Raw genomic sequence first — 16,834 nt, 5'->3', positions numbered from 1 at the left:
TGGTTTTTAACATTCAAGCTAAATCTAGCCTTGTACGGAGTCAGCAAATCAAAATAATGACTTGAAATTGTCCTTGGTGCTGGCAACCTGTAGCTATATTCCTTGACCTGTAAAACGGCAAAGATAGAGGAAGATCGGGAGGCCATGCCGCACTTAAGAGCCAAAAAAAAAGCAGTATCCATGGTGAAAGTTCTTCCTCAGATTTCCTCTAAACCTTATCCCTTTTCTCAAAACCTTCAGCCTCAAGCTTTAGACACTTTAATCATGGGCAAAGGTTTTCTACCATCTAGCCTGTGCTCACATAATTTTGTACTTCTCTATCAGGTCCTCCCCTCAGCCTCCTCCGTGCAGAAGAAAACAAACCCAGGCTGTCCAGTGTTTCCTTGTGACTGCAATGCTCCATCCCAGGCAACATGCCAGTGAACCTGCTCTGCACCCTCTCCAGTCTTGGATCATAAAACAACATATAGGAGAGAACTAGACCATTCAGCCCATCAAGTCTGCACCACCATTCAATTATGGCTCATTTTTTTTTCAGTCCCATTCTCTCACCTTCTTCCCATAACCCTTAAGCCCTTTACCAATCAAGAACCTATCTTCTACCCGAAACATCAACATTTCCTTTCCTCCCAGAGACGCTACCTGACCCACTGAGTTCTTCCAGCAGATTGTTTGTTGCTCAAGAACCTATCAATCTCTGCCTTAAGTATACCCAATGACTTGGACAGCCCTGTGTGGCAATGAATTCCACAGATTCAGCACCCTCTGGCTAAAGAAATTCCTCCTCATCTCAGTTCTAAAGGGTTGTCCCTTTATATGAAGGCTGTGCCCTCTGATCCTATACTCTCCTACCAAATGACACATCCTCTCCACATCCACTCTATCCAGGCCTTTCAGTATACTGTAGGTTTCAATGAGATCCCCCCTCATCCTTCTGAACTCCATCAAGTACAGGCCCAAAGACATCGAACACTCCTCATATGTTAAGCCTTTCATTCCCGGGATCATTCTTCTGAAGCTCCTCTGGACCCTTTCATTCACACTCAACAATTCAGGAACAGCTTCTTCCCCTCTGCCATCAGATTTCTGAACAGTCCATGAACACTACCTCTCTATCACAAAGGAGGCACACCAGCGGCTCTAATTCATTAGGAGTTTGAGGAGATTTGGTATGTCACCAAAGACTTTCGCAAATTTCTACAGATGTAGTGGAGAACATTCTGACTGGTTGCATCACTGCCTGGTATAGAGACTCCAATGTGCAGGACTGAGAAAGGCTGCAGAGGGTTGTAGACTCATCCAGCTCCATCATGGACACAACCCTCCCCGCCACTGAGGACAACTCTAAGAGGCAGTGCCTCAAGGTGGCGGCATCCATCATTAAGGACCCTCACCACCCAGGACATACCCTCTTTGTGTTACTACCATCGGGGAGGAGGTACAGGAGACTGAAGACCCACACTCAACCTTTCAGGAACAGCTTCTTCCCCTCCATCATCAGCTTTCTGAACTGTCCATGAACACTACCTTGCTATTCCTCTTTCACACTATTTATTTGTTTTTGTAAGTTGCAGTAATTTTTATGAGGGGAGGGGAGGGGAGAGGGGAGAGGGGGGAGGGGAGAGAGGGGAGAGGGGAGAGAGAGGGGAGAGGGGAGAGGGGAGAGGGGGGATGGGAGAGGAGGGGAGGGGGGAGGAGGGGGGAGGAAGGGAGGGGAGGTGGGAGGAGGGGAGGGGAGGGGAGGGGAGGGGAGGGGAGGGGAGGGGGGGGGAGGGGAGGGGAGGGGGGGGAGGAGGGGAGAGGGAGGGGAGGAGGGGCCGCCCCACCGTGGGGAGGGGAGGCCGAGGGCCCGGGCCAGTGGCCAGCGGCGCCACTCCACCTGCCCCACGGTACACTCCAGACTCACTTACCACAAGGTCCCGCTGGCTAAGAGCACAAGACCTTCCCCCACGCCGGGGCGGGTGACTTCTCGGAGGGCGGCGGGCCGGCTGAACATCAACGACAACTCACTGATGCGGACCCACTGGACACAGCCGCCATTCCTGCTGCGCCGAAATCTCGCGATAGTGACCGACGCGCATCAGGCTGGTGGTCCTCGCGTCGCGCATGCGCGGGAATCCAGCCCGCCCGGACGCCGGCGTGTCACGTGACCGCGCGGTGTTTTTGGCGGGAGCGCGGCGGCGGCCGTTTCGCGGAGCTTCCTCCCTCACAGCGAAAGCAAACGGTGACTGACTTACTTCAGGATTTTGTGTAAAACCTATCGTCTGTTTTTATTTGGGAGGCAAATTCTTATTGGAACCAGCTCCGTGCTTTCTGTGGCGAGGGACTGCAGATGGCGGAGGAACTCAACGAATCGAGCAGCATCTGTGGAGGGAACAGGACAGTCGACATTTCGGGTCGAGAACCTTCGTCTGGACCCTTTATCGGGTTCAAATGAAGGATCTCGACCAGAAACATCGACAGTCATTGAGTCATACTTCAGCCCAACTAGTCCATGCTGACCATGATGCCCATCTAAGTTGGTCCCATTTGCCTCGTATCCCTCTAAACCTTTCCTTTTAAATGTTGTCAATGTATCTGCCTCAACTACTTCTTCTGGAAGCTCGTTCCATATACTGACCACCCTCTGGTTCCTATTAAATCTCTTAACTTAAACCTATGCCCTCTAGTTTTTGATTCCCCATCCCAGGGAAACAGACTGAGTACATTCACCCTATCTATGCCCCTTGTGATTTTATACACCTCTATAAGATCACCCCTCAGTCTCCTATGCTCCGGTGAATAAAGTACCAACCTGTTCAATTTCTCTCCATTTCTCAGTCCCTTGAGTCCTGGCAACATCCTTATAAATTTCTTCTGCACTCTTTCCTATAACAGGGTGACCAAAACTGAATACAAATGACCAAAACTGAACGTGTCCATTTCTCTCCATAGATGCCACCTGACCTGCTGAGTTCCTCCAGCATCTTGTCAGTGCCTTTTGTGTCAGCCATCCTGTTCCCCACTGTAAGGCAGCACCGTCCACCTTCACCTCTCCACTGTGCTATTGTAGAGTTACACAGCAGGGAAACAAGCCCTTTGGCCCAACACGTCCATGCTGACCAAGATGCCCATCTAAGCTCATCCCATTTGCCCGCACTTGGTCCATATCCCTCTAAACCTTTCCTGTCCATATACCTGCCCAAGTGTCTTCCAAATGTTGTAATTGTACCCACCTCTACCACCTCCTCTGACAGCTCGTTCCATATACCAACCACTGTCTGTGAGAAAAAAGTTACCCCTTTAAATCTTTCCCCACTCAATTTAAACTTATGCCTTCTAGTTTTAGTCTTCCCTACCCTGGGAAAAAGACAGTGACCATTCACCTTATCTGTGCCCCTCATGATTTTATAAACCTCTATAAGGTCACCCCTCAGTCTCCCACACTCCAGGGAGACAGTCCCAGCCTATCAAGTCTCTCCAAATAACTCAAGCCTTCCGGTCCCAGTAACATGCTTGTGAATCTTTTCTGCACCCTTTCCAGCTTCAGCACATCCTTCCTACGGCTGGGCAACCAGAACTGCACACAATACTTCAGGTCCTGACCCGAAGCGTTGACTACCTGCTTTTCTCCATGGATGCTGCCTGGCCTGCTGAGTTCCTTCAGCATCATAGTTTTTCATCTGGATTCCAGCATCTGCAGTCCTTTGTTTCTCTTGTACTTAATGTCCTGACCGATGAAGGCCAACATGCCGAATGTCTTCTTCACCACCCTGTCTACCTGTGTTGCCACTTTTGGGGAAGTGCCTATACCCTTAGGTTGCTGTTCTATAACACTCTCCAGTGTTCAACACTGTTCAAGTCCTTGGAGCTCTGTTGATATATTGTGTTGCATACTATGTTCTGAGAGCCTCATATATTGTTTGGACAAAATGAGTTTTTATTTTGCATTTAGGCTAAAATTGGCTTCGTATTGGATCTGCAAAACAAAATATTGACATCAGATTGTCCTTGATGCTGGCAACCTGTGGCTATATTCCCTGACACAGAAAATAGTGGTGCAAGACTGGCTCTTAAGTGAGACATGGACTCTCAACCAAAGCATGGATTCCTTCAAAAAATAAGATGGGCAAGTATCTGGTTAGGAATGGGATTGGATTTACCAGGATAGGCTGAAGCAAGAATTATCAGTCACTTAAGAGAATATAATGGATTTGCAACCAGCAGGTCTTACTTATTACACACAGAAGGAGGCCATTTGGCTAAATATGCCCATGCTGGCTTCCATCACTGCTGCCTTCTTAAGCCTTGCAACATTCAGAAGATCACAAGACAAAGGAGCAGAAGTAGGCCATTCGGCCCATTGGGTCTGCTCCATGAGCTAAACTAAACTATTCCTATCTAGCCCCAATTTCTGGCCTTATCCCCATATCCCTTGATACCTTGACTAATTGGATACCTATCAATCTCCTCCTTAAACACCCCCAATGATTGGGCCTCCACAGCTGAACATGGCAAAGGATTCCATAATTTCACTACCCTCTGGCTCAAGAAATTTCTCCTTATTTCTGTTTTAAAATGGTACCCTCTAATTCTAAGACTGTGCCCTCTAGTCCTGGACTCACCCACCAAGGAAAACAGAACCACATCTACTCTATCCAGTCCCTTCAACACTTTAAGTGTTTCTATGAGGTCCCCTCGCATTCTTCTGTACTCCAGTGAGTACAGTCCAAGACCTGACAAACGCTCATCATAAGTAAGCCCTTTTATTCCAGGAATCATCCTAGTAATGCGGGAGGGAAAGTTTAGATAGATCTTAGAGCAGGATAAAATGTCGGCACAACATGGTGGGCCTAAGGGCCTGTACCGTGCTGTAATGTTCTATGTACTATGTACTAAATCTCTTCTGAATCCTCTCCAACATCAGTACATCCATCCTAACATATGGGGCCCAAAACTGCACACAGTATTCCAAATGAGGCCTCACCAGTGCTCCATAGAGCCTCATCAACGCTTCCCTACTTTTGTACACTATACCTCTCGAAATGAATGCCAACATAGCATTCGCTTTCTTTACCGCCGATCAGACCTGGTGGTTAACCTTTAGGATATCCTGCACGAGTACCTCTCACATGCCTGTCAACTGCCCTTTGATTGTTTCTGTCCCTTACCTATGTTAAGGATTAATTTAAAGTAGGCAATTACTTGCCACACCTTTGGGAGGTGGAAGAATGTGTAAAGTCCATACAGGCAGCACTTGAAATCAATATCAAACCCAGGGTCCTTGAAATGGCACTATCTACTGCACCACTATGTAATTCACAAAGAATGACCTATCAGAATAAATGGCTAGAATACAATAAGTGTAAGATGTATGTGGGCATGGATGTTGGGGCAATTTACCTGGTTACCTTTGGTCCCCATGGTCCCTAATGCTTTCCATTATCACCTTCCTTATCAGATTCCATCATTGGTGTTCCTGACTTATCACCCTCCAGCAGCTGTCTCCACCTTCACACTCCCCTCCCCCCTAATTGGCTCCATCTCCATCTTTTTTTATCTGCCTCTATCCATCGTCCACCTGCCTCTGTCTTCCAACTCCACCCCTCCCCTACCTGGCTCAAATTGCCCTTCATCCAATCTGCTTCCTCGCTCCACCAATCACCTTGGGTTCCAGTCTAACCATTCCCCCTCTACTCTTTATACTGGCTATCTCCCCTCTCCACTCTTAGTCCTGGTGCAAGGTTTCGATCCAAAACATCAACAGTTCCTTCCCCCCCTCTCCCTCCCCTCAGTCTGCTGAGTTCCTCCAGTAGATTGTTGCTCCAGATTCCAGCATCTGCAATCTCTTGTGTCTACCTTTGGTATATCTATGGAAGAAATTTGGCAAAATTGTCCCAAGGGACAGCATATGTTAAGAGTTAGTCATAAGGCATGTTCTACAAATGGGAAGAAATTACCCTGGACTAAATGAACACCATCCATTCATGCCTTGTTAGATCTTTATTTTGTTATATATTAATTTCTGCTGTCATTTCCCACAGGGAGTCAAGATACAATAGAAATAGATTGTACTTTAATGCCATACTGTAGCTGCACTCAATGCGCTATTAAAGGAATACACGGAGCCAGAGAGTGCTGAACTTTTTACTGATTCAAAATCGTGCACTTCAATCTCCCATCCCATGGGCCCCCGCGACCCGTGGGGCGGACCTGATGTCCGACAGTTCCCGGACGGTCCGCCCCAAGCGGGTAGTTCCAAACGCACTACCACCTGTCTGCCCGCGGCTCCCGATGGCGATTCGAGTCCCGCGTGTGCGGGCCACCACACCACCACCCCCCAGAAACATCCATCGGGGGAGTGGAGCCCCCAGTCTGTGTGGCTTGCCTGGGTGGCCGGCCTCGACGGTGCGGTGCGGGTACCCTCACTGGTTGCTCAATGTCCAAGTGCGCCAGTTTGAGGCAGTCCACTGTAAAAGTTTCTTCCCGGCCTCCCATTTCCACGACACACGTGGATCCGTTGTGCCGGATCACCTTGAAGGGTCCTTCGTACGGCTGCTGTAGAGGTGACCTGTGCATGCCCCTGCGAATAAAAACATACTCACAGACTCGGAGGTCTTGATGGTGTGGGACCATGCCTGGAGTTCGGGACCAGTGCCAGGGTCCCTACTTTGTCCCGCAGCCTCATTAGCACCGCTGCTGGAGTTTCTTCCGAACCTCGGGCCTCTGGTACGAACTCACCCGGGACCGTCAGGGGGGCGCCATAGACCAATTCCACCAAGAAGGTGCCCAGGTCCTCCTTGGGGGCTGTGCGAATGCCCAGTAGGACCCAGGGAAGCTCATCTGTCCAGTTGGGGCCCCTGAGGCGCGCCATCAAGGCCGACTTGAGATGCCGGTGGAATCCAAATATTGATTGGCACCTACTTAGTTCCAAAGGTTTAGACGGGGCGTAGTTTGTTAAGTGTGTCCAGGACGGATTCCTGACACAGTATGTTGACAGGCCAACTAGAGGGAATGCCATATTAGATCTAGTTTTAGGTAATGAACCGGATCAGGTGACAGATCTATCAGTGAGTGAGCATTTGGGGGGACAGTGACCATTGCTCCATAACCTTTAGAATTGTCATGGACAGGGATAGGAGCAAAGAGGACGGGAAGATATTTAATTGGGGAAAGGCAAATTATGAGGCTATTAGGTGAGAACTTGGGAGTGTAAATTGGGATGACATTTTTGAAGGGAAATGTACTATGGAGATGTGGTCAATGTTCAGGGATCTTTTGCAGGATGTTAGGGATAAATTTGTCCCGCTGAGGCAGAGAAGGAATGGTAGGGTGAAGGAACCATGGGTGACGAGAGAGGTGGAACAACTAGTTAGGAAGAAGCGGGCAGCATACATAAGGTGTAAGCAGCAAGGGTTGGACAGGGCTCGTGAGGAATATAGAGTAGCAAGGAAGGAAGTTAAGAAAGGGCTGAGGAGAGCGAGAAGGGGAGATGAAAAGGCTTTGGCGAGTGGGATTAAGGAGAATCCCAAGGCTTTTTTCTCGTACGGAAAGAGCAGAAGGATGGCTGGGGTCCGATTAAAGACAAAGGTGGGAGGATGTGCCTGGAAGCTGTGGAAGTTGGTGAGGTTCTCAATTAATACTTCTCTTCAGTATTCACCAAGGAGAGGGGTCTTGATGATGCTGAGAACAGTGTAGGTGAGGGTAATGTTCTAGAGTATGTAGATATTAAGAGAGAATGTGTTGGAGTTGTTAGAAAATATTAGGACAGATAAGTCCCTGGGGCCTGACTGAATAGTCCCCAGGCTGCTTCGTGAGGTGAGGGAGGAGATTGCTGAACTGTTGGTTAGGATCTTTGAGTCCTTATTGTCAACGGGGATGGTACCAGAGGATTGGAGAGTGGCAAATGTTGTCCCCTTATTCAAAAAAGGTAGTAGGGATAGTCCAGGGAATTACAGACCGGTGAGCCTTACATCTGTGGTGGGTAAGCTGTTGGAAAGGATTCTAAGAGATAGGATCTATGAGCATTTGGAGAAACGTGGACTGACTAGGGACAGCCAGTATGGCTTTGTGAAGGGAAGATCTTGCCTCTCAAGCCTGATAGGGTTCTTTGAGGAGGTGACCAGGAAGATTGATGAGGGTAGTGCAGTGGATGTGGTCTGGTGGATTTTAGTAAGGCATTTGACAAGGTTCCACATGGTAGGCTTCTTCAGAAGGTCAGAGGCCAAGGGATCCAGGGAAGCTTGGCCGTGTGAATTCAGAATTGGCTTGCCTGTAGAAAGCAGAGGGTTGTGCTGGAGGGAGTGCATTTGGATTGGAGGGCTGTGACTAGTGGTGTCCCACAGGGATCGGTTCTGGGACCTCTACTTTTTGTGATATTTATTAATGACTTAGATGAGGGGGTGGAAGGCTGGGTTAGCAAGTTTGCAGATGACACAAAGATTGGTGGTGTTGTAGATAGTGTGGAGGGCTGTCGAAGCTTGCAGAGGGATATTGATAGGATGCAGAGCTGGGCTGAGAAGTGGCAGATGGAGTTCAATCCGGAGAAGTGTGAGGTCGTACACTTTGGAAGGACAAATTCCAAGGCAGAGTACAAGGTAAATAGCAGGATTTTGGGCAGTGTGGAGGAGCAGAGGGATCTGGGGGGTTCACACCCACAGGTCACTGAAAGTTGCCTCGCAGGTGGATAGGGTAGTTAAGAAAGCTTATGGGATGTTAGCTTTCATAAGTCGGGGGATCGAGTTTAAGAGCCGCAAAGTGATGATGCAGCTTTACAAAACTCTGGTTAGGCCACACCAGGGCGCCTATGCTCAATACAAGAGGGCATGGCTTTAAGGTATTGGGTGAGAAGTTCAAGGGAGATGTCAGAGGGAGGCTTTTCACCCAGAGAGTGGTTGGTGCATGGAATGCGCTGCCTGGGGTGGTGGTGGAGGCTGATGCATTGGACAAGTTGAAGAGATTGTTAGATAAGCATATGGAGGAATTTAAGATAGAGGGATATGTGGGAGGAAGGGGTTAGATAGTCTTAGGTGTAAGTTGAAGGGCGGCACAACATGGTGGGCCGAAGGACCTGTATTGTGCTGTACTGTTCTATGGTTCAAATGATTCAGTGGATCGTAGTTGCTTCTCAGAATGGATATAAACACAATGTTGATTGTTGGAAGAGGAAAGATGAAACAGGCAAAGAGCTCCGGAGTTTTAGGCTAGGAGAATGCAATATATCTGAATTACAACTCAACATTTTGGTTAAACCTTATCTAGGAAAACTGCAGGGAAGGTCACTAAAGCATTCATTCCGATTTATTTATTTATTGTTATCTGGGCATCAATGGCAAGTCATCATTTATTGTCCACTCCTAATTACTCTTGGCTGGTGAGCACCTTCATGAACTGCTTCAGTCCTGGCGAAGGTATTCCCACAGTGCTGTTGGGTGGCGGGAGTAGGGGAATTCCAGGAATTAGATTCAATGACAGTGAAAGGCCACCGATAAATTTCCAGGTCAGGATGGTGTGCAGCTTTGAAGAGAACCTGCTGGTGATTGTGCTCCCATACACCTACTCTCCTTGTCCTTGCGTGTAGAGTTTGAAGCTGCGGGAAGTGTTGTAGGAATAAGCTAGGTGAATAACAGCAGTGTATTTGTAAATGGTAAACAGTGCAGTGCTGGAGGAAATTAATATTTTGGGTGGTTAACGAGGTGTCAGTCAATGGGCTACTTTGTCTTGGATGGTGTTGAGCTTCTTTAAAGTTGGTGGAGCTGCACTCATCCAGGCGAGTGGAGAGTATTCCATCATGCTACTAATTTGCGACTTGTAGATGGTGGAAAGGCCTTGGAGTGTCAGGAAATGAGTCACTTCCCACAGATAATCCAGAGTCTGACCTGGTCCTGTAGCCGTGTTATTTGCGTGCTGGTCCAGTTGAGCTCCTGGAGAATGGTGACCATAGGATATTGGTGGTGGAGTCTCAGCAATGGAAATGCCATTGAATATCACGGGTAGGTGGTCAGTCTCTTGTGTTGGAGATGGGCATTGCCTGGCACTTTTGTAGCACAAGTGTTACTTGCCACTTATTAGTCCCTGCCCAGATGTTGTCTAGGTCGTGCTACAAGCAGGCATGGACTGTTTCATTTGCTGAGGCATTGTGAATGGAATTGAATGTTGTTCAATCACCTGAGAACATCCCCACTCTGACATTATAATGGAAGCAAGCAGCTGCAGACAGTTGGACCTAGGACACTGTCCTGAGGAACTCTTGCAGTGATGCCCTGGGACTGGGGTGATGGATCTCCAAAAAACACAACCTTCTCCCTATGTATGAGATTTGACTTCAACCGTTGGAGTATTTTCCATTTGATGCCCATTGACCTCATCTTCAAATTGGTAAATTGGTTTATTATTGTCACATGTACCGAGGTACAGTGAAAAACTTTATTTTGCATGCCATCCGTACAGTTAATTTCATTACAACAGTGCATCGAGGTAGTACAAGGGAAAACAAGGGACGCCTTGATGCCACCCTCATTCAAATGCTCTTTCTTGCCATTCCCACCTCACCCATGTTTGGACCAAGGCTCTGAGATTTGGAGCGAAGTGGTCCTGACAAAACCCAAACTGCACATTAGTGAATGGGTTATTGATGAGTAGGTGATTGATGATTGATTGTAGACTGATTGGACAGTAAGTAGCCAAATTGGATTTGTCCTACTTTTTGTGAGCATAAGCAATTTTCCACATTGTTGGTAGATGCCGGTGCTGTTTTTGCTGTATTTTGTTTGTCCTGTATTGCAGCTTCATTGGATTGACATTTCATCATTTTTAGATGAGCCTGAGGTGTTTGTGAAGAGGGTCTTGCAAGGTCAACTGGACTGGGACTGAATTTGCTGTGTACAAATTCGGTGCCTAGGTCAATGCCAGGTGATCTCTCCAGTTTTATTCCTCATCTGTTTGAAGATAATAATGACTGTACATCTAAGTAGTTTGCTAGGCCACTGCAGAGGGCATTTAAGAGCCAAACACCTGGGCTAGATCTGGAGTCACATGTAGGCCTGGCCAGAAAACGATGACAGATTTCCTCCCCTGCAAGATGTTGGTGAACCAGAGGGGGTTTTTACGACAATCCAATAGCTTACATGGTCATCTTACCTGAATGTATGTTTTTCTCCAAATTCCAGTTTATTAACTGAATCTATAGTGGTATTTGAAATCAAATCTCTGGATTGTAAATCCAGATTGCTTGATTATTGGTCTAGTAATTTAGCCACTGCGCCATCAATGCACCTAAATTGGGAAGGACATATGGGTGTGGCTGAATGTTAAGGAGGTGCTAGAAATGATCAGAAATATCAACAATATTTATTGGAAATGTACAACAAATATAAGGAGCAGTCGAGGAACAGCAAAGGTTATTGAAGTGAAGATGAAGATACAGCAAAGATCATCATTGAATTTGTTGCTATTGTTGTCATCGTGAATGTGTTTACGGAGCAAGTAAGACTTTCCTGGAATATGATGTTTGTGGATGACATAGTTAGTTGCAAGTTGGTTTGGATCTCCCCAAAGAGAGAAATGCAGGAGGGATGAAGAATGAAGATTAGTTGATCTCAAAACAAAATATGTACACCTCAATGAAGTAACTGAAGTTGGAAATGTGATCGTTCCTAAGGAGTATGTTGAAAAAGTTGATATTGTAGCGACTCACCACACCGGCATCGAACCGGCTACCGACATCATGAATGTTGTCGGAGGCCCCGATCCAAGATGGCGCGGGGCCCTCCTTCTTCCCCATCGTCGGGCTGGGAAAGCCCGCGCGCAGGAAGGTCAGGTGACCTGCATATGATGTCAGTGCGGGAACTGTAGCATGGGAAGTTTTCGGATATTAAAGGCGCACCGCGCCCCTGTCGTTCATTTGACTTCGGATTTCAAACCAGCGACTCTGTGTCCTCATTTTGTAGTGTGTAGCTAGCCGCTACAATATTCAAATATCAAAATAATTTGGTTAGATGAAGAGTTGAATCATTGAATAACAGCAACAGGAATATTATGTGACAGGAAAAGATTAGTGATGATGAAGAGGAAAGTATTCCAGACGCGTTTGTTGTGTAGAACAGAGGCTTGCCCCCAAAGAAAAAACTCAAGATACTGAATGTGACAGATGAGAAAGCTCTGATGGATGTATGGGTTGAAGAGGATTGGCAAAGTGAGAAAAATTCACATCAGAGGAATGGTGAAATTAGTAAAAGCATCTAAGAAAGTATTAGAATGGCATGGACATGTTTAAAAAAAAGGATATGTAAGAAAAAAGTTAGCAAAATGGCACTGCCAGAGAGAAGAGGACCAAAGATGATGCAGAATGATATAGTATAAAGAGCCATGAAGGAAGGAGTCAGCAGAAGAAAATGATGAAGGGTCTTCGACCTGAAACGTTAACTGGTTTCTCTTTCCACAGATGCTGCTTGATTAGCTGAGTTCTTCCAGCATCTTTGTCTTCGTACCAGAAGTTATGTTTGACCAATGCAGATGGAGAGCCAGAGTACACAACAGTAATGTCATTAAGGTAGGAAGAAGAGCATGGCAGGATGCTATGGTGTCAAGGGAAACCAGAGGAAGATATACCGTAAGAGTTGGGATAAGCAGATGAGACTGTTCGATCTGCATCTTCCCCTTCAATCCATGCAGTCTATTGAATGGAAGAACACACAGCTACCTTGTATTACATTGTTTATTATGGTAGGGAATGATAATACCCTACCCTTTGAAAAAGTAAACAGTAATAATCTAATGTAAATAACAAAAATAAACAAACAACATATACATAGGTAGATATTGGTCTCCACATTTAAGGAAGATTGTGGAAGGCTTTGGAGGCATTGCAGAGAAGATTCCTTAGGTTGAGTCCTGGGATGAAGGAGTTGACGTAAGAAGAAAAATTGAGTAGATTGTGCCTATACTCATTGGAATATAGAAAAATGAGAAGTGATCTCAGATTCTGAGGAGAATTGACAGGATGGATGCTGAGGAAGTTTAACCTCCACCGCCCCCCCCCCCCCCAGTGGAAGTATCTAGAATAAGGATTGCCCAATTCAGACAGAGAAATTTCTTCTCTCAAAGCATTTTAACTCTTTAGACTTCTCTATCACAGAGTGCTGTGAGGGCAGAGTCATTGAATATATTTAAGACAGAGACTGGCAGACTTTTAAACTACAAAGGAACTAAAGGGTACAGGGAGAGAGCAGGAGAGTTATGTCAGCCCCAATTTTATTGAATCGTGGAGCAGGCTCAAGGTGCCAACTGCCTTACTTATATTTTTATGTAAATTAAAACATTCCCATGTGATTAGAGAAGCATTTTTCTACCCCTCAAATAAAACATTAGGAATGAGAATTACAGTTTCTAATCCAGGGAGAAAATGCCAACTCTCAAAATCACTCGACTGTATAGGTAGTCGGCACTTTAGATGTAGTTTTAGTTTGGAGTGGTTGTTTGGACGACCTGGGCATTTTTGATTGCCATCTGAAGGCATCATGGATTGAAGGGCACCTTCCTGTGCTGTACTGTTCTATGTTCTAAGGCATGGGATATGGGCTCTTTTCATTGGTGAATAACTCTGAGAATCATGTTACCTAATGTGTGGAAAGTATAATGCAAATTTAAATCTGCATTATTTCTGCTTCATCATGAAATCACCTCAGTACTCAGGGAACTGTTTATCAGCCATACATAATTCTCCTTGTAATGTTGTTGAAGGTTCTCTCACAATGCTGTTAGACTAGAACTTTTCAAGCAATTTTGATACAACTAATTGTTAAGCTTTTCAGGGTCAATCACTTTGCTGTGTTTCTGGGCTAATATATAGACCAGATTGTTTAATGGCAGTATACTTCCTACCCTGAACAATATTGTTGAACCAGATGAGATTTTGCTTGGATAATTTAATGGTTATCATTACTGACACTAGCTTTTCATTCCAAAACTTTGTCAAATTAATTGAACTTAATTTCCTCAACAATCTTTCGTACCACCTGAGAGAGCAAACAGAGCCTCAGTTAAATGGCTCACCCAAAGTGTGAATCCATTAGTGCGGCACTTTTGGTACTGTACCGGGATGCCAGCCTCTATTTGGTGTTAAAAGCCTCTGGAGTGAAATGTGGAGCCTCAGCATTCTGATTCAAAGATACGAGTGTTATTAATGGAGTCAGGGCTGACCACATTAGTGGTAATGTCACAGGATTTACCACTCAGGTCCTGCACCACTTCACTAACTTACTTTAACAAAACATTTCCAACTTTGAGAGAAACAAAGGATTGCAGATGCTGGAATCTAGATGAAAAACACTATGATGCTGGTAGAACTCAGCAGGCCAGGCAGCATTCGTGGAGAAAAGCTTTTCTCCACGGATGCTGCCTGGCCTGCTGATTTCCTCCAGTATCATAGTGGTTTTCATTTCCAACTCTTGAGTTTCATCACTGGAATGGAATTTGATCCTTGCTATCCAGAGCTGAGTCAAGGCCGACATTTTGTCAAATGTTATTCATTTTTTTTATAGCAATGATAAATGGCATATGTTTGGAGATAGTTTACATGTTGTAATGAGTACAAGAACTTCAGATTTGCCTCAGCTATTCACTGAATATATTTGCTGAATCTGACAGGCAACTTTTTCACGCAGAGGGTGGTGAGTGTATGGACTGAGCTGCCAGAGGAAGTGGGTGAGGCAGGTACTATAGTGTCATTTAAGAAGCACTTGGATAGGTACATGGAAAGGTGGGGCTTAGAGGGATATGGGCCGAATGCAGGAAATTGGGACTAGTCGGGTGGGTACAGTGGTCGGCATGGACTGGTTAGGCCGAAGGGCCGGTATCTGTGCTGTATTGATTTATGACTCTATGGCTGTGATTTCTCATATGTGTACTTGCTACATATTTGTAAAGTTCAAATCATCTTGCCTTCATTAAAAAAAGGGGGGTTGATATGTAATGCATATATTAAAGTCTAATTTATGTTGCTTAAATTATTGATGATTTCTGCTTGGTTACACACCTTGCTATTTCCTCCCTGACTTGTGACCTGGTTCATCTCCTCTTTGTTTATACTGACCTTACTACTTAAATGGTTCTCACTTTTCAGCCACTCTCCATAATACCTCCAGATACCACTACGTTAATACTTATTAACCTATATTCTCACTAATTATCATCTCTCTGACTTATCCATGTAAGCAATATCTGATCTTTAACAATTTATCCAGCTCCCTTAGTATTTGGTCTACTGTGTCCACTTTATTTGCAAACCCCAAATTCCACCTTTGGCACCACCAGCATATTATATATCTATGTTTTAGTCCCTATTCCTTAACCTGTGCACATTGTAAATGATAGTAACCCAAGCACCAATATATGGTCACATTAGAATGTAGCATCTTTTGGAGGTTACCCATTGTTTCCAATATTTCAGCCAGTTTTCATTGCAGAATCTTGTGGTCGGCCTTGCTGAAGTCTTATCGTTATCTCTTTGTTAATTATTTCTTCCTTCATGATGCCTCAAAATTTAACCCACTAAAGGCTGTTTGTCCTGATGTTTCTAGGGACCAGGGATATCTCCATGTGCCTCTTAAAATAAAATTAAATTGGATTGGCAAATTAAACATTACTGAATAGACATGTTCCACCATCAGCTTTGCAACTGCAATCCACTGTCCTGCAGTGAAGATTAAAAAAGAGAACTACGTAAACTGCCCCAACAGAAAATATTCAGAGCAGAAACATTGTGCTCTATCCAAATTGAATCTGATCCTCATAGAGCGACAATAGGATTAAAATGGTCCAGCCGACAAATAATCCCACATTTTGCAGAAGGAATAAAATCCAGGGATTCTTGCTCTTTGCTTGCATCATCTCTGGAAGCTAAAGGAAAAGGGAAAAAAAATAATTGTTTTCCCAGCAAGGTTATTGGTTGAATGCCTGAACATGATATGTTATCACATTGTGGACTGGCACTGGAAAGAGCAGGCTTGAGGGTTAAGAGTCCTTTGTTCCCTGTTATCATTCCATTTTAAGAATTTTGTTCCAACTGGACATACCTTCTTGAACCACATTGTTGTAAATTAAATTAGCCAGCCATGACTCTGTCCAACAGTATGAGTAAATGTTGTGCACCCTGTCTGTTTCCTGGTCGACCTTGGTTCCTAATCCAATCTGCACTTCTCTCGGCGGTCTTGTAGTTTAACCCAGCCCTCTGGTCCTGAGCTCCTCCTTCATCTTGCTATCTGCTCCTTGATATATGACCTGGTTCATCCTCTCTTCAGTTATTACTGGCCATTCAATGCTCCTCCTCAATAATTCAACCATTACAACTCAATCTTGTCCCAACCCTAAATTTCCACTCCCATGCTTTCTATTCTTCAGCCATTAAAATTTTACAGGGAATTTGTCATTTCTCTCTGACAAGTAGAACTATTACTTGGCATGCAATCTTGCAGCTGTGTAGGTAGAGTATACAAGGAGTGACCAATTTGTTAAATTCACAGCTATAGATAGTCAGGAGAATTGGAAAGGCTGGTAAGAGACAGATTATACCAGAGATTAAGTTAAAGTAAGAGCAAAAAATGACAAAGAAAACAATACCAGAGAAAAAAAGCAAAGACTTATAAGGAATAATGTAGGAGATGTAGAAAAATGCCAAATGATTATTTGAAAGAAGTAGAAAGGTATCTGTGGAAGAGAAATATTAGTGCAAAAGCAAGGGTGGTGAGGCAAAAAAACTAATATCAAACAAATAGGAGAGAGAGTGGCAGATAGATTTCAGGTTAGAAAGGTGCAGAATCATAGTGGGACAGAAAGAAAGTTTGAACTCAGAGGAACA

General features: G+C 45.1%; 2 protein-coding genes across 2 annotated transcripts in view; both read right to left on the bottom strand.

The window, feature by feature from the left end:
- cpsf1 (cleavage and polyadenylation specific factor 1) overlaps positions 1 to 2,054 on the bottom strand; it is a 94,019-nt gene extending 91,965 nt beyond the window's left edge. The window contains 1 exon segment of the mRNA XM_052015499.1: positions 1,911 to 2,054. The gene's annotated coding sequence lies outside the window, so the exon portion shown is untranslated.
- Positions 2,055 to 12,735: 10,681 nt separating this feature from the next.
- Positions 12,736 to 16,834, bottom strand: part of slc39a4 (solute carrier family 39 member 4) — a 39,826-nt gene continuing 35,727 nt past the window's right edge. The window contains exon 12 of the mRNA XM_052016914.1: positions 12,736 to 15,876. Coding sequence (XP_051872874.1) covers positions 15,745 to 15,876 — 132 coding nt within the window. The 3' untranslated portion in view covers positions 12,736 to 15,744. The remainder of the gene's footprint in view (positions 15,877 to 16,834) is intronic.

Source organism: Pristis pectinata, chromosome 5, assembly GCF_009764475.1.
Source record: "Pristis pectinata isolate sPriPec2 chromosome 5, sPriPec2.1.pri, whole genome shotgun sequence".
Taxonomy (NCBI): Eukaryota; Metazoa; Chordata; class Chondrichthyes; order Rhinopristiformes; family Pristidae; genus Pristis; species Pristis pectinata.
This window is presented reverse-complemented; position numbering and strand designations above follow the sequence as displayed.